Here is a 19,209-nt window from a genome sequence, read left to right as displayed (position 1 = left end):
CATTATGTTGTGTTATGGAACTTACTCTATTGGTGGAAGAGATTCCAGTTTTACTCATTTCTGTATTGCCCATAGGAAGGTTTTCAGTGGAGCCTAGTTAGTTTGTCTGTTGGGTTGAAACTTTGTACAGGCACCAGCAGGAATTAGTTTCCCCTAGCAGTTTTCCAGCATTCAGGCAGGATACCTCCTCAGAATACTTGCCCTATAGAGAGTGGGGTATGGGCAAGTGGCTTTGATGGAGGTGGTATTCCACTGTGAGGGGATGCTCTGAGGTTTTATATGCTCATGCTATGCCCAGTGTGGGAGACAGTTTACTTCCTCTTTCCTGCAGATCAAGATGGAGAACTCTCAGCTGCTTCTCCAGCACTATATCTGAGGTGAAGAAGGGCATTTTATACTCATCACAGGAAAAGGCTATCAAGACGAAGTCTCAATCCTGAATAAGTATGCCCCAAATATGAAGGCACCCACATTTGTAAATGAAACATTACTAAATCTCAAACCACACATGAAACCTCACACACTTATTGTAGATGACTTCAACACCGCCCCTCTCACCACTAGATAGGCCTACCAGACAGAAACTTAACAAAGGATTTAACAGAAGTTATGACCCAACTGGGTTTAACAAATATCTTTAGAACATTCCATCCAAACACAAAAGAATATACCTTCTTCTCAGTGCCACATGGAACCTTCTCTACAAGTGACCACATACTTGACCACATACAAACCTCCACAGATACAAAAAATAATTGGAATAACCCCCTGTATCTTACCAGACCAGTATGCTTTAAAGTTACAATTCAACAACAACACAAATTGCACAAAACCTACAAATCTATGGAAATTGGAAAATACCCAATTGCACCATTCCTGGGTTGAGGAAGAAATAAAAAAGAAATTAAAGACTTCTAGACTTTAATGAAAATGAAGACACAATATACCCAAAGTTATGGGACACTTTGAAAGCAGTGCTAAGAGGAAAGTTCATAGCACTAAGTGCCACATGAAGAAATTTGAGAACAGTCACACTAGAGTATTGACAGAACAAATGAAAGCTCTAGAACAAAAAGAACCAAACTCACTACAGAGGAGTAAACACCAGGAAATAATCAAAGTGAGGGCTGAAATCAATAAAGTAGAAACTAGGAAAACATTGCAAAGAATCAATGAAACAAAGAGTTGTTTCTTCGAGAAAATCAACAAGATAGACAACACTTCATCCAAACTAAGCCTTGTTTTCAACCAAAATTTTCAGACTGCTCCAAAGCTCCTTGCATTTTGGTAGTACCAGGAGGTCACACAGAAACTGGGAAGCCTGCATTACTTTCCTTCTGCCTAACCTTTGTTTAGTACTACAAAATTCCCAGGTCCTGACAATATCCTAATTTCAGATATGAAGGAGTTACAGAATAGATTACATTGGCCCTTTCATCAACAAAAAGGCTGGAATTCCAGGACCAAAAGAAACCTAGGGCCAATGGCTAACTGTGGGGCTTATTGTCATACCAAAGTGCATGCTGTTCTCCAAACTCCATGTACAAGTACATTCTACTGAGTTGAAACAGTAATCTGTATCCTGGTTAATTTCAGCACCTCTTACCCAGCCTCTACCTTAAACTTCTGCACAACACAGTGTTCCCTTTCCCAGCTTCTGGTTTCTATAATACCTTGCCAGTTTGACCATGAACCCTCTTGGTTCTCTTGGTCTTCTTGGCCTCTCTCTCTCTCTCTCTCTCTCTCTCTCTCTCTCTCTCTTTCACTCTCTCTCTTGTCCTAGTTTGTTGCTCCCCACCTCATGGCCTGGTCTCTTGTGATTGCTATGTCCACTTAAAAACTTTCTCTCTCTGCTTTGGACTCTTCCAGATGCCCTTGGGTGTATTCTCCATCCTATCAAGTAGAAAAATCTGTTTAGCCATAAAAAGAAAGACCGTATTATTCTTTCACCTTTCTAAAAATCCAGTTTTAAATACAAGTGCATCTCTATAATATACAAACAGAGCAGCACTATGTTGGAGGAGAAATTACTAAGAGAAACAAAAGCACAGGACTGGGTAGTAGAGAAGCAAAACTGAGTAAATTATAATGTGTATGTATGCATCAAAGTTTCAATATGAAGCGCATTATTTTATACACCCTCTGTAATTTACCAAAAATAAAAATAAAAAAAATGAGACTTAGGTATAAAATAGTAAGCAGACCTGTTAGATTATAAATGTCTGACACCATAGGTTACTTGAATGAGGATTCAAGATAAATGAATACAATACAATTTATTTTTCCCAAATGTCATAGAGGAAAAATTAGTTTCTTGTACTGTATTTTATCTTTAAAACATTACAAGGTCTGTTTTAAAGCTGAAATTCCAAGCAACCTATTGGTGTTGCCTGATAATGTATAGCAAAGCAGTAATAAAGGAAGCAAATATTAAATGACTCAAACTCTAAGTTTCAGGGCTGGAGAGATGATTCAGAGGTCTGTAGCACTGAACTAACCTTGTAGAGAATCTGAGTTTGGTTCCTTGGACCCCAAGCAGGAGCATTACAGAACATGTAAATGCAACTCTGAAGGGACAGATGAACTCTACTGTTCCATGAAGAAATGCACACACACACACACACACACACACACACACACACACACACACACACACAAACACACACACCATAGAACTACCATTAATCCAGTACTACTACCACGACTTCATTTTTTTTTATTTTTTTGTAAAAGTCTATTTATTTGTTTATCTATTTATTTATTTATTTATTTATTTTATACATTTGAATTAGAAACAAGATTGTTTTACATGACAATCCCAGTTCCCTTCTCCCTCCCCTCCCGCTACAACCCCCCAACTAAAAGCCTACCTATCTCGTATCCTTTCTTCTAATCTCCACCTGACTCAACCTTTCTGCTCTCTCATGACCTCTGCATTCTTCCTTCTCTTCCCTTCTCATTCTCGTAGCTCCCTCTCCCCTCTTACCATGTTCTCAATTTGCTCAGGGGATCTTGAAACTTTCCCCTTCTCCAGGGGACAAATTTTGTTTCTTTTAGGGTCCTCATTGTTTACTAGTTTCTCTGGCAGTATGGATTGTAGGCTGGTAATCCCTTACTCTATGTCTAAAATCCACATATGAATGAGTACGTATCATGACTGTCTTTTTGTGTTTGGGTTACCTCGCTCAGAATGTTTTCTTCAAGTTCCATCCATTTTCCTGCAAATTTCAAGATTCCATTGTTTTTCTTTTTTCTGATGAGGAGTACTCCATTGTGGAAATGTATCCTAATTTCTCTATCCATTCTTCAGTTGAGGGGCATCTAGGCTGCTTCCAGTTTCTGGCTATTACAAATAGTGCTGCTATGAACATCGTTGAACAGATGTCTTTGTTGTATGAATGTGCTTCTTTTGGGTGTATGCCTAGGAGTGGAATTGCTGGGTCTTGTGGCAGACTGATTTCCATTTTCTTGAGGAGTCGCCATACTGATTTCCAAAGTACTACCACTACTTCTAATGCTACTAGTAATATCTTAAAAAACAAAACTCCACAATTCAGTAACAGGATTTATTCTATGACCACATGCAGTCATTCACATGTACAAGTACAGGGTAATAAACTTGTCTGTCCATATATGATTTAAATGTTTTAAGAAGTTATTCCCATGGAAAAAGCCCTGGAGGAAAACCAGCCATATTTTCTTGGAATACTTTGTCAAAGGCTTCAACTTGCTCTTCTGTAAAGTGATTCTTCCAGTCCCCAGTTGTACCTAGAAAATGTGAAGCAGACACATAAATGGGTTAATGATGATCCCAACGCTGGTCTCATTTCTTCCTTCACATGTTCTTAGCATCTGCTTGACAAGGACCACACAATTAATAGTGGAATTGCCAGTGACTTCCTGGAGAAAATACCTTATGCCTAGAAATAATATGCTAACTGACTTGTAGCTGTGAGGAAATAATGTCTTAACTCCTTTTATCCCAGCATACCAACTATACAGTCTAACTGCATCAAAATGGGCTCTAACAGAAGACATAAAGTATTCATAATTAAATGGAAATTATTGATAAAGCATACTCACATAAAATCCATGAATCGATATGACTATAAGATTGTCAATTTTTTAAAGATAGGTCACTCTAATATACATAGCCACTGTCAGCTTCATTATTATCTTCCTCAATGTTAGAGTTATTAAACCACAACCACATGTGCTCGCAGCATAGAGATGGAGCACACACATTGATAAGACGGATATTCCCATTGCAAGAGGGACAACACAGTAAAAATAGAATAGCACTTAGCCTGAAGCAATCCAAATTTATGTTGACTAATACCATCAGATTGTATCACTGGTGAAAATTTCACCTAGTCTTTATAGTGAGGGTCAGCATTGTTTGACATATTCATCTTTTCTATCTGTGAATGGAAATGATTTCTGTGGTTATCATTCTGAATATATCTTTGGTCCCATACATGAAACATTTTATTTACAGTTGAGGTCTAAGACACAGGGAGTCTTACAAAGCCTCATTGTAATATGTCTACCATTTTTTTTACCATAGAAAGTATTGGGCATGACAGTCTACATTCTTTACGTTCTCTTCCAGAACAAATCATTTTTTTCCAGAATTCTTGAAGCCTATATGATCATCATTTAAAATTCCCCCAAAAGGTCTTTGAGAAACTATGATTTGATATGCAATGAATTATGGAACATTCCCAGCTCTTTCTTAGCGTCTTCTTGAAACAACAAACCCTCCAAATATTCTGACATATTTTGAAATTAGAAAATTTCCTCACCTTTTCTCATGAAGACAAAACCTTCATTTACCATATCTTCGTTGATGAGACTAAAATTGGACATTTTGTTTTCTTTCATGACATGGAAAGAGCTGTACTTGAGGACCATATCCAGCTCCTCTGGATCTAATTTCTTTCCTAGGAAGTCACAGATCTTCTCTATTGATCTCCTTGGGTCCTAAATGAAGAAGAAACAAAAATGCAGGTAGAAAAGGAAACATCTGAGAGAACGCATGCAGAGATAGGGACTATGGATGGATGATAAAAAAGGGGACATGAAAAAAGTAATGGCACCATAAAACAAGAAAGCATTCATTGGGAACCCATAGGTAAAGCTGGGCATGGAAGCAGGTAGGCTAAATGCAGGTCTTTACCTCTCAATTTGCTTGCCCAATTCCAGTCTTCTAGTCTCATTGACAGCTCTGTACAGAATATGCAGCAGTTTCCCTCCTCCATATTTGTCTGTCTAAAATGGTTCACATAGATTGTAACCTCCAAAGTTCCCTTTCCCTACCCATTGCTTTGTCCTAGACCTGAGTTCCAGAAGGCACTCTCTGAGAACACACAGGCCAGTCTAACTAGGAAATCAGGTAGGCTTACTGCAGATCTCAGCTCTCCCTCCATTCTTACAAGTCAATGGTCAATGTCATCAGTAGTTTTATATCAAAACTCCTGCCATAGCCTGTCCTCAGCCGAGATTAGTGCTTATTCAGCCATCATCAGAGAAGCTTTCTCCCAAAGCAGTTGGGAATAAATATAGAGACCCACAGACAGACAGTACACACAGTGAAATACTTTTGAACAATCAATCCTCTATGGTGTGTCTACACCAAATCCCTCCTTTTGGATCACAGACAGCTGTTTAGAAGAAAAAGAAATAGTATAAAAACAAGAGAGAAGGTCCAGTCTCCACCCTCTGTCCTCACCCAACCTCCCCCACCAAACCATGCTTGCTTCTGCCTGAACCCCAGGCCCCTCGCAGAAGGCAGACCCTGAGTCTGGACACACCTCACCCCTGTCCACACTCTGCCTTCTGTCCTGGGGCAGTTCCCGAGACTCAGGCGAGTCTGGGCTTTGCTCTGCCCCCCCCAAATCCCCCATCAACCCCTGCTCCTTCTGCCTGAGCCCACCTGGGAAAGTTTGGGCCTGCCCAGATCTGGAAGGCAAACCCTGAGTCTAGACATACCCCACCCCTGTCCACCCACTGTCCTCTGCCATCTGGCTGCTGCCAGAGGCTGAGCCCTCTGCCTGCTACTGGAGAGAGGGAGAGACCCCACCTGCACTCACTGTAAGAAGGATTGGGATGAAGACAGAATAAGAACACACTCAACAACAGAAAAACCAATATGAATCTAGAACCAGAATCTAGGGACTCAACACCAGCAAGCACTGAAAAGCCCAACACAGTGGATGAAGAAGAGATGGACCTCAAAAATTATTTTAGGAAGATGATAGAGACCTTTAAAGAGGAAACAAGAAAATCCTTTAAAGAAATAGAAGAAAAAACAAGCAAAAATTACATGAAATGGAGGAAAAGACAAACCAAAAAATTGAAGAAGAAAACAAATCTCCTAAAGAATCTAAAGAAAGCAAATGAATTTCTGATTTCTGAAACTTTTGCCACTCCTAAAAATCAGCAGCAAGCTGTTCAACTTTTCATGGCACCTGTAACAGTTTTGTCATATTAGAATTCTAAAACAACAAATGCCTCAGAATTCTAGTAATAAAATCACTCTAGTTTTCATTGAGCTGAAATAATCTCTGTTATTTCTACAGATTAAAGTTCACATATTCAAATATATACTTTCAAAGGTGATTTGCTGATTTCATGTTTTTCTAAATGTCTGAACTATTTTTTTAAAATAAATCTAAAGATTATACTCTCCCAAACCATAATTCTGGATTAATAACATTTCTTCTTGAAAAATTGTTTGTGTTATTGCATCCAATTTGAAAATCATGTCTTTGACATAACACATGCATACTTTGAAAAAAACTCAACAAAGTTTAGAATTATTTATCTATTATTACATCTTAATAAAACCATCAACCAAAATAAAAATAAAAATAAAACTTTGTTCTGCTTATAAATAAAAGAGCAAGAGAGGAGGGAAGTCACATACGTAAAACTTTTAAGGTCCTCCACATCACCATGATCAAAGCTAGGATGAACCCACAGACTGGAGCAGTATGCATAGTGACACACCAGTGGATACTATTTCTCTGGTTATTAATAAGGTTTCCAGCTTAGTGTTTTATGGGTTACTTGAATGTGTGAACATGTGGTTCTCTGCTTCAGCCTTTTCTTGCACTGTTCTATTTCTGTTGGTTTGTCTTGTCCAATTTTGAGGTGACAATATTGTTTCATAATGTTTTATCTTATTTTGTTATATATTTTTTACAAGAATGAATAAAAATATAGCCACTAGGGTAAAGGTTAGCAGCTGATCTGTTATTTATACCTGCTGGAAGAGGAAAAATCAGATTTCTCTAATGCAGTCCACTGGGTATACCAACCATCCCAGGGAAGTCTTCATGGTCATGGTTACTTGACCAATATATAATAGACTCCAGAGTTTTGAATGCATGTGTCCTTTTATTTGGTTACAGCTCAGTGTCTTTACTGTTTTCTGTTTCAGTGTTTAACTATTTTGGGCTGTGTTGTTGTATTAGTTTATATTTCTGTTTGTTGAGACGGAGTTTAAGGTTAGGTGGGTAAGGAGGGGGATAAGATGTGGAAGGAATCATGGGAGGGAAATAATATGAACATAATAATATTAAATTTAAATAAGTTTTAAATACTAAAAATATAATAAGAAAAATAAAAACAAAACTAAAGAATGCACAACTATCAGAAAACTTCATCATCATCAGAGTTTATTTCTATAAGATAAATAATGGCTATGAGGCTGTTTCTTGTCCTTCTTAACTAACTTTTAACAATTCTAAAGATGAGCTAGTGTTTTTCTGGCAGATTGTGTGCACAGTTAAAAGTAAAACTGATACCTTTTCTGTGATATGTAAATGATGTACTATTGATTGGGTGTAGCCAAGCACACCTGTAGGAGCTCCTAGGAGGCAGAGCTACAGTGCCTCCCTTTCACCCATAACTTCTAAACCACTTAAACTTTTGAGCTGCTGATTAAATAAGAATATTTTGGGCCTTACATGTTTGGTTTCATTGTATTTCCACCCATTAGAGAAAGAAATTTTGACTACATGAAAATACAGTAAAAAACGAATTTAATAATATTTTCTTAATGGTCCTTTGAAATAATGTCTCTTAAATCCAAGGTTGACCGCAAGACCACCATACAACCAAGCATGACATAGAACCCTTGAATCGGTCTCTATCTCCAAGGTCTAGGGTTAGAGTCATATAGCACCCCACCAAGATATTTTTTAAATTTTAAAATAAGAGATATTTGAGTCACACACAGTACTTTACCATATTTCTAGCCTTCAGAGGGGCATTTCAATTAAATAAAACCTGCCTTGATCAGATAAGTGTGTAGCCTATCACTTTATCTAGACATGTGCAATTATATAATATTGAAACTTTTTTATATTCTTCAATAAAACTTTTGAAATCACCACCATGCAGACCCTCTGTAGTGAATAGCATAGGACTACATCCTCCCCAATTGGCCACATCGTGTACACACTTGGTCAGATTTGAGTGTCACACAGTACTGTTCATGTGACTCCAGCACTTGCACACTCCCAGTATTCAGAGGTGGATTTCTTGTCTTTCTGCTTCTTCTTGTGATCAAAGGATAATGAAATACATTTGGGCACAAGAGTGGAATGACCATGATTTGCCCATTTGTCACTAACCACTAGGTTATGAGATGTATGGGATGAGTTGCATGAACAGAATTTTTTTAAAAAAGGCTGTAGTACAAGTGTGAGCCATTCCACCCTAACTCAGGGTGGAATAGGGTAGGGAAGATGAGGGTGATGGACAAGTAGGCTCGATAGGAAATGCCAGATGCAGGTCAAAAGAGGACTTAGGGCATGATCTCACTTTTAGGAACTCTCTATGAGCCTACTCCTGACGACGTATGTGGGGTGAGGATATGGAGGGATGTGTGGTTCTGTATGGGGTGAGTTGGTGAGAGGCTGTGTGGTTGTTGTAAGAATGGCAGTTACCTTTTTCAAGTCTTCATAGCACAGTAGCAGGAAGTTTTCACTTTCTCTCATGGACAGCCAGCCACGAGTGTGCTCAAACCATGATCCATATGGCACTGTGTGAAAGCGGAAAGAAAGTGTTGACTACAAACAGTGAAAGTGAAGTCTGCCTGATAGTCTTTGCTTTTCTGCAATTGGAAGATAGTATTACTATGAAAAATCAAACCAGTATTTACAGTACTGAATGTGACCATTTGCTGGTGGCCATGTCACAGGATCAGCAGGTGGCAAGAAAATTTCAGGATAGCAGTCCACCAGGAAGCAAAACTTAATGGAAAAACTAATATAGGTAAAAGCAAGATATGGTCTGTGGCTTAGATTAATGATTCAGAAACCAATTGTGACCCAGAAGTTAAGTTAGCTAAGGTTCTTTAATTTTCATCTTGAGAGATGTGTTCATTGCTTTTAGTATGCTTCACAGCTGAAATTAAACTATAAATAGGACTTAACTTTAGGTTAAAATGTTATTGTTACTTTCTTTGAGGTGAAAAACCTAGAGAAAATGTCCAAAATTTAGAAAGGCACATATGTGAGTGAGGGACTCATTGATGAGAAGGAACAAGAATAAAGCAGCCCATGAGATGTGCCTTTCATGTAAGGATGGGTCAAGGAGCAAACAGGTTGATTATTCCTTGTGCATATATCTTCCATCACCTTGCTGATATGGACATCTTTTGAACAATGGGGTACATGGGTATGCATCATGAGGACTAAAAATAGAGATGGGTGAGTGTTTTTCATATATAAAAGTATAGATTTATCTGGCATTGTGGAAACATCCAGAGATCTACAAATTTGACCCCAAATAACAATTAAAGCAATAGAGGACAAGCTAGCCTAAATGGCCTTATTCAATGATGAGACTGATGACTAATTCATATGTCATCCTAGAGCCTTCCTCCAGTAGCTGATGGAAGCAGAAGCAGACACCCACAGCTAAACCCTGAGCTGAACTCCTGGAATCCAGTTGCAGAGAGGGAGGAGTGATGAGCAAAGGGGTCATGACCAGGCTGGAGAAACCCACAGAAACTGCTGACCTGAACAAGGGGTTGCTCTTGAACCTCAGACTTGGCTTGGAAACCACCATAGGAGTGTTCCAGACTCCCTGAATGAGGTGAATCAAATAAAGTCATGCATTTACTTTGCATGACAACATTAATAATCAAATCAGTGAGCAGATTGAGGGGAATTAGTCATCTGATTGAGAGAGAGAGAAAAAAAGAAATGGGAAATGGTTGATGAGGGATGGAGGAAGAGAGAGAAAGGGACAAGATTTTATGCATGGATATTCAGACAATATGCAAGGCCATAGAAACTTGTGGTTAATGAAATAATTTCTATTATTTATTTACTTATTTGTTTATTTATTTATTATTTTAAATAGAAGAAGATTATTTTATATTTTAATCCAAGGTCCTTCCCCCTCCCCTCCTTCCCTGCCCTCCCATCTAACAGCCTACCTATACCATACCCTTTCTGATTCCCAGGGAGGGTGAGGCTTTCTGTAGGGGGTCATCAAAGTCTGTAACATCCTTTGGAATATGGCCTAGACCCACCCCATTGTGTCTGGGCTCAAGGAGTATGTCTCCATGTGGGATGGGCTCCCTGAGTCCATTCCTACCATAGGGATAAGTACTGATCCACTAGAAGGAGCCCCATAGATTGAAGACAACGTATGGAAGACCTCATCCTCCCTGCAGAGCAGAAAGGATATGGGATAGGTAAGGTATTAGTTGAGGGACCATGGAGGAGTGAAGAGAGAGGGACCTGGGATTGACATGTAAAAGAATTTTCTTTCTAATAAGAAGAAAAAAATAGGAAAAAAGAAATAAACTGCTGTACCAAACTAAGTAGAGAATTCTCAACAGAAGAATCTAAAATGGCTGAAAGACACTTAAGAGTGCTCAAGATCCTTATCCATCAGGGAAATACAACCTAAAACAACTTTGAGATAACACCTTACACTAGGTAGAATGGCTAAAATCAAAATCACCATTGACAGTTTATTCTGGAGAGTATGTGGAGACAGAGGAACGCTCCTCTATTATTGGTGGGAGTGAAAATCTGTATGAACACATGGGATCCTACTACTCCCTGCAAGTGACAACTAGGTTTCAATGGGTACTACAAACCCCTCAATCCCACAGGTGATCCTAATCTGGATTTAATGAAATGATCCACAAATAACCATCCATAAAGTTTTAAAAGAAAATTGTAGGAAATGCGTTTTAGAAGAAATGAAAGGGTGTTTAGAGAGGGTGAATATTTTCAACAATTGAATGTAATTTACACAAGGTCTGAAATTTCGAAAGTACAAATTACATACGAAATTCAAATTAAGGAATACCTCCCAGATACTCAAACCAATCTTTGAAGAAAAAAAGCAGCTAGGGTGTCTGCATAGAACTGACTTAGGGTCTTTACAGATTTGGGACTGTTGTGTAGATTGTTCTACTTGTGGGAATCCTAGGGGTGGAAACAAGGTCTGCCTGTATTGCTTTGACTGACTTTTGAGAACATATTACTGATCATATGTTGCATTGAACAGGCTTAATAGGAGCAGAGGAGTTTAGTTCTAATTGAACATGATGTGCCAAGCTTTGTTGATGCCCATGCTGAGGCATGACCCTTACTGAACAGAAACCGATGTGTGAATTGGGAATGGGTTGGAGGGGTGGTGGGAGGAAGGAATGGGATGAGAAGAGCGAGAGAAAATTGTGATCAGGATATAAAATAAATGAACAAATTTAATTAAAATAATTTAAAAACCTCTCAAAGCTCACACTCAATGATATACTTCTTCCTACAGGGTTGGCCTCATAAATCTTCTGAAACAGTGCCATCAAGAGGGAAACAAGTGTTCAAATTTTAGTGTCTATTTGGAGAATTTCTCAAGTATCACCGCAAATGATTACTGGAAAGACCAGATACACCATTGTTACCAGGATGTTGTGTCATGGGGTAAGCTGTGGATGTGCCCTGTTATGTGGTGGTCTGTGATAACAGGATGACTTCAATATTACATTCAAAATGGTGATGATCCTTGGATAGAGCCACAGAGTATTTGAATGTAGAGTGATAATATGGATCAAAGTGTAGACTACAGAATATATTAAAGTCCAGGAATATATTCAAGTTAAATGACATTCTTGATATTATGAGCTTGAGTCCCAACATTATGCTAACAGGACATGATAGTAGGTATTTGTAGTCTATGAACTCAAGAGGGAGATTCAGAATAAGAAGAGCTGCAAGGTCATCCCTGACTAAGTAGAGTGTTCAAGGCCAGACTAAGTTATATCTCACCTTGTCTTAAAATGACTCTGAGCCTCCCCAAACACCTATATTAAATAGGACACTCACCATTTCCTTTGAGGAATGATTCAAAATGAGTTTTCATTGACTCTGGATTCTTGGCAAATTTTGTCTCACTCCAGAAAAAATAACCAGACACAAGAGCATCTCTGGGATTTCTGATGACATATATCACCTTAAATGAAAAGACATAAAAGTCAATATGGACATTTCCCACATTTTAACTAACGCAAGTTATATGAAATGTCAATCAAAATCCAAGAGGTTCTTAAAAAAACTTATTTTACTTGGACCAAATATTTGTTAAGTATAAAATGTTTATAGTCAGAATCATTTTAAACCATTTTATTTGGTTTACAATTAAGGAACAGTAAACAGATTGAGATCACTAATACCTCAAAAATCAAACAATTATAACAAAAATCCAAGATTGATTCCACAGTTGTAAAGATTAATATATTACAGAGTAAAAGACCATGCATCTGCTGTGAAAAAAAGACTTGCTTACAATGAGCAATGAGTAGTGTGCTAAATTTGTCCGCAATACGGCAAACTAATTGGTTTTTATAAGTGTAACTTTCAAAAATAAGTCTCAAAAGAATAATGGTGCAGAACATAAAGCCAGTCTGTCATTGCCAAATGGTTAACACCAAGACATTCAGGCAATGAAGAAATGTAGGGTCAGAGGGATTGAAAGCAAATCAATGGGTTACAGAGTGTTAAATCCATAGACCTGAAAACAGGCATTCAAGTAACCTTGCATACACTATGTAAGTCGTATTTACATGTTGAGAAATATGTAGATCATGTACAGGTAACAGCAATTAATGAAAGAAGAGACCATAAATTTTAAAGAGACAAAGGAGGGCGATGTGAGTGTAAGCTTGCAGGGAGGAAGAGGAATGATAAATGATGTTTGTAATTATAATTTCAAAACTTAAATAAATAAATTGAAAATGACTAATAATTTTAATAAAATAAGATCTATATTTTGTACCAATACTGTTTGTGACATTATTGTAGAATTCTTGTCCTCAGGCCTCAATTTCTCCAGCTAAGAGTTTGCAAAATCTAGATATGATAAACTGATGGGACACAACTTGATTGTGATAATTTCAAGAGAGAAAAATTCTCTAAGCTTGCCTTTGTAGTTTAAGCATAAAATATTTTTAGTTTCTGGAGTGGGTGCATTTCCAAAGAACTTTCTTACTAATAAGATGCCAAGATAGATCAGAATCTGGCTAGCTCTAATCCCACTGGGGATCATCTATCAGTGACATAGGTGTATCTCATATCTACTGTTCTCAACAGACAGCTTGACACAGGTAATTCACAGTGGATACAGTGACCCATGTCCTTTGAGCAATGTCCGTGACTAAACCATTAGTGCCTGTTCTGCCTGCTTCCCATAGGGCAACCATGCCTTGAGTAATTCACCCTATAGCCATTGGATTTATGTAAAACCAAAATTAGCTAATTGACTTTGATGGCAGCAGAAGAGTAGTATTAACTGAACATGCGAGTTCGAACTCTGCTTGCCTAGTACATATAGTTTATTTTATGATGGTGTTGATATTTAACTTTGTCTCATATATCAACTCAGGATCACTATGTGGTGGTTGACATCATGGTACACTGTATTCTGAGGAGGGGACACATAGGCATCCCCTATTGCATGAGAATCCCAGATCCCCCCCACAACCTCCACAATCAGACTGAACATCAGGCAGAGCTGTAGGACCCATCAGAGTAGACTAAGTTCAGTGAGGATTTGGTCAAGATTCCTCAACCAAGGGACACTGACCTTGGCCTTAGAACTGAAGAAAGATCTGGGAAAAAGATGTAAGGGGAGGTGGGAGGTGATCATTCGTGGTCCTTTCTTATTTATTAATGTTTGATATCCGACTTCTGTTTCTATCCAGGGTGAGCGGTCCCAGACAGGCACAGATTGGACCCACTCTGGATTTCCTTTTTTCTGAATCAAGCAGACAGTCTCAATCAGCCAGTTAGTTCCTAAACAAGAAGGAAGAGATATGGTAACTCACTTGAAAAGTATTTGTGAGAAAGCATCAAGTAGAATACTTGCTCATACAATTTATACAGAAGCTGCTTTCAAGGACACAAACATGTGGTGGCCACAGTGTAAAATGGTGTAAGTACAGAGTATATGCCTTGTCTACATTCCCAGTGCTTAAATTGGAAAACCTGAGACTCTGTACTCAGTATACTCCACCTGCCTACTGATCTTCCATCCATCCTGGGCCTTCATCATTCTACATTTTTGTGCAGACAATTCAATTCTGTCAGCTATTGTTCAGCAGTCCATTAATGGAATCTGTCTGGCTCCATTTATTAAATAAAATGCTGTTGAGATACATCCATGCTGCAGTGAATGTATGAGTATAGCTTCTCTTTAAGATCTATTAATCATGTTGCATCTAGTTACTGCACATACCTCTATTTCTTTTTACATGCTCATTTGTCAATGGATATTTTTCTAGCTTCTTACTCTGGGCTTATATCTGAATCTTTTTCATACATTCCAATGCTGTTGAATTTCCATGTTGTTGATCTTTTGATGTCAGCAATGTGGCAATGTATTGTTTACAATTAATAAAGCTTGACTGGGGATCAAAATGTAAATCAAGTCACACTAGTTAGCCATAGATGTCAGGAAGTGTTTTACACACCTTTAATTTCTGGACTCTGAAGGCAGAGGTAAATGGATCTCTGTGTGTCCAAGACCACCCTGTGCCACACTAGAGTGAATCAGTCTAAAAGAGTAACTCTAAACCTATCACTAGCAAGGTATATAAGGAAAAAGCAAAGGGTCTCATGAAAGATTCAGTTTCCTGTCAAAAGGACAACAGGATCTTCATTTCAGCTTTGGTAGAGTTAAGAGCTACTAGCTGGCTGCTTTGCTTTTCTGATCTTCAGCTTGAACCCCAATATCTGTCTCTGGGTTTTTGTTATTCATACTACACAGCAACCTAATACTTATCTAATATTCAGTGCCTCTGCCACTCACCGAACAGCTCTTTCCCAACACCCATGATGCCTCTTTTTGGTTCCTTGTGTTGTGAGAGTCTGTTCCCTACCTGAGTTTCATGGCAGTTATCCTACCTGACAGTGTCCTCTCTGTCCCATATTCTTTCATCCACGCCATTTCTCTTGCTGCTATTTCTTCAGTTCATTCTTATCATCCTCTCTCTTCCACTCTCTCTTCCACACAGAGACACAACAATGTCTCAGTCTGCCTTCGTATCCACTTCCAGTGCTATTTTGCTTTAACTTATCCTCCACCTACACAGACCAGTCAAAAGGTCTTCTTTTGCACTTACACAGAACTCTCCATGCTCACAAAGCATTTTAAATATCATATATAGAGAACACCCCATTTATCATCCAAATGAATGAGAATTAAAGCCTTAATCTTCCTCATACAACACACGATCACTTTTACTGATTTTCCTTACCTGATTTAGGATAAGCCAGTATGATTGTGTCTTCATCTCTGATCACAAACTTATGACGAATTTCTTTAATTATTTCTTTTCCAAAACCAAGCTTAGGGAAAGGTATTCCTTCAAACCAGTAGTAGTCTGACATGGTGAAGAGTTCTGTGTGGGTGCTGTTAAGATTCCAGCTGTAGCCACCTCTTCTGCTTATAGAAAATCAAGGGAGTAAAATTTATAATGCAGACAAATAAATCATTAACATTCCGTAGTTCATTGTATAACTAGATGCTGGCACAGAGAAATATATTTTGTAACAACCAGGCAAAGGTTGTTCTATTAGGCAACTGTGAACTCATTCAGAGGTCATTCTGCAGCATTTGTGAGCCTGAGTTCAGGGCTCCAAACTAGAAACTCAGTTACAAGTTCTAGGACATACAAATGGGTCATAATTTAAAATGTTTTCTAATGTAATTTAGCTTTTAGAATGGCTTGAAATGTGCATATGATAACAGAGATCATACAAAAATTTTTTGGGGGGACAAAATTGTTTATCTCACTCACAGTTCCATATTACAGTTTATTAAAAAGCATTGAAGGCAGGAGCTGATGCAGAGGCCGCTCCCCATGGCTTGCTCAGCCTGCTTTCTTTTTTTTAATTTAATTTAATTTTTTAAAATTTTTAAATTTTTTTATCAGTTCAAGTAATCGAACAAGCTTGTTTCACATGTAAGTCCCTTTTCCCTCTCCCTCCCCTCTCCCCCATCCCTCCTCCCTCACCCCCAACCTGCCCCCCACCCCATCTGCCCACCACTCCCCAGGCAGGGTAGGGCCCTCAATGGGGGCTCTGCATAGTCCACCAAATCTTTCTGTGCTTGGTCTGGACCCTTCCCCGATGTGTCCAGGGCCAAAGAGTATCCCTTTATGTGGGATGGGCTCTCAAAGTCCCTTCTTGCACCAGGGAAAAAATACTAATCCACTACCAGAGGCTCCTTGGAGTGCAGAGGCCTCCTTATTGACATCCATAATAAGGGGTCTAGATCAGTCTTGTACTGGCCTCCGGGACAGCGTCTGGGGTCGATGTGCTCTCCCTTGTTCAGGCCGACTGTTTCTGTGGATTTCTCCAACCTGCTAAAGACCCCTTCGCTCTTCATTCCTCCCTCTCTTCAACTAAATTCCCGATTTCAGCTCAGTGTATATCTGTGGATGTCTGTCTCTGCTTCCATCAGCCACTGGATGAGGGTTCTAGGATGGCATAAAGAGAAATCATCAATCTCATTTTAGGGGAAGGGCTTTTAGTTTATCCTCTCCACCATTGCCTGGATTGTCAGATCATGTCATCCTTGTAGGTCTCTGGAGATCTCCCTAGTTCCAGATCTCTTCTCAGACCTATAGTGGCTCCCTCTAATATGGTATCTCTCATCCTGCTCTCTCTCCTCTATTCTTCCCCCATATCAATATTACTGCTCATACAAAATTTTAACATGTACAATTCTTTTATAAAAGTCATGGTCGTTCATGAGAAGGTGTTAGTGCCTTAAGTGCCCTATGTATTTCCCACTCTCCCTCTACTCTAACAATGTCAGCCTCCCTTTCTTATATTTGTGATCTCTTCTTTATTTTTCATTGATACTTGTACATGATCCCATGTACATATAACCTAAGAGTCCATTTAGCTCTGTGTGTATGTGAATGTATTCTGAGCTAAGCACTTGTGACTGGACAACCGATATGTGATTTCCCCCTAAGGCAGATGATTCTTTGTCTTTTGGCAACCAGTACCTTCCTTGCTAATTCCTTCATCTAAGCTTAAGACCATGTAGAATTTACTCATCCTTCTAAATGCCATTTTGCTGGTTCTTTAGTATAAATATGCAATTGCAAGGAAATAGGTGTATTTCCTTGTCATGTCTAGGGGTTATACACTATCATCAGGGATCCTATGCCTCGGGGTTTTTTTTCTAATCCTCTTTGGTTTTTCACAAGCCTTGTGTTGAAGGGATTCATTGCAGATATATCAGTTGGGGTTGGGCACCATTCTGTCAATTATTCTCTGCATTTTGTCCAGTTGTGAGATGGTTTGATGAGGGCTGAGAACTATAATTACCGGTGTGTCTAAAGACAGGCATTAGAAAAATGCTAGATTGTATATTAGTATGAAACCATAATTAGTCACCCTTTACAGTTGACATAAACAACATGAAATACCTTGGGGTAATACTAAAATGTGAAATACTAAAAATGTGAAAGACCTGCATCATAAGAATTTTGATTCTTTAAAGAAAGAAATTAAAGAAGATACCAGAAAATGGAAGGATCTCCCATGTTCTTGGAAAAGTAGGATCAGCATAGTAAAAATGGCAATATTACCAAAAACAATCTACTGATTCAATGCAATCTCCATCAAAATCCCAGCACAGTCCTTCACAGACCTTGATAGAACAATTCTCAACTTTATATGGAAAAACAAAAGATCCAGGATAGCCAAAACATCCTGGTACAACAAAGGAACTGCTGGAGGCATCACCGTCAAGCTCTATTACAGAGCTATAGTCCTGAAAACAGCCTGGTGTTGGCAAAAAATTTTCAGGTAGACCAATGGGATAGAGTTGATAACCCCGATATTAACCCACACAACTAGGAACACTTGGACTTTGACAAAGAAGGTAAATTTATACGATGGAATAAAGAAAGCATTTTCCACAACTGGTGCTGGCATAACTGAATGCTGGCATGTAGAAGACTGCAGCTAGATCCATGTCTGTTGCCTTGCACAAAACTTAAGTTCAAATGGATCAAAAATCCTCAACATTAACCCAGACACACTGAACTTATTAGAAGAGAAATTAGGAAATATCCTTGAATGAATTGGTACAGGAGACTGCTTCCTGAACATAACACCAGTAAAAAAGACACTAAAATCAACAATTAATAAATTCGACCTTCTGAAATGGAGAAGCTCATGTAAGGTAAAGGACACAACCAAGAAGGCAAAACAACAACCCACGGATTAGGAAAGATAGTCATCAACCACACATCCAACAGAGGCTGATCTCTAAAATTTACAAAAAATTCAAGAATCTAGTCTCCAAAACACCAATAATCCAATTTAAAAAGTGGGGTAGAGAACTAAATATCAATTCTCAATAGAGGAATCTAAAATGGCTGAAAGACACATAAGAAAGTGTTCAACATCCTAAGCCATCAGGGAAATGCAAATCCAAACAACTCTGAGATAACATCTCACACTTGTCAGAATGGCTAAAATAAAAAAAAAAAACCACCAATGACAGTTTATGCTGGAGAGGATGTATAGAAAGGGGAACACTCCTTCACTGATGGTGGGAGTGCCAACTGGTACAGCCACTTTGGAAATCTGTATGGTGACTCCTCAGGAAAATGGGAATCAGTCTACCACAAGATCCAGCAATTCCACTCTTCTC

At 38.6% G+C, this 19,209-nt stretch overlaps 1 protein-coding gene across 1 annotated transcript; it reads right to left on the bottom strand.

Moving 5' to 3' along the window:
- Positions 1 to 3,655: 3,655 nt before the first annotated feature.
- On the bottom strand, positions 3,656 to 15,920 carry LOC100752375 (bile salt sulfotransferase 1-like). The gene is made up of 6 exons (XM_027431292.2): positions 15,788 to 15,920; positions 14,116 to 14,324; positions 12,360 to 12,486; positions 8,958 to 9,052; positions 4,806 to 4,983; positions 3,656 to 3,768 (listed from the first exon to the last, which is right to left on the bottom strand). The coding sequence occupies exons 1-6, from the start codon at positions 15,918 to 15,920 to the stop codon at positions 3,656 to 3,658; spliced, it is 855 nt and encodes a 284-aa protein (XP_027287093.1).
- Between the last annotated feature and the right edge of the window lie 3,289 nt (positions 15,921 to 19,209).

The sequence above is a fragment of the Cricetulus griseus genome, chromosome 9, assembly GCF_003668045.3.
Source record: "Cricetulus griseus strain 17A/GY chromosome 9, alternate assembly CriGri-PICRH-1.0, whole genome shotgun sequence".
Taxonomy (NCBI): Eukaryota; Metazoa; Chordata; class Mammalia; order Rodentia; family Cricetidae; genus Cricetulus; species Cricetulus griseus.
Note: the sequence above shows the minus strand (reverse complement) of the source record. Positions and strands in the feature narration are given on the sequence as shown.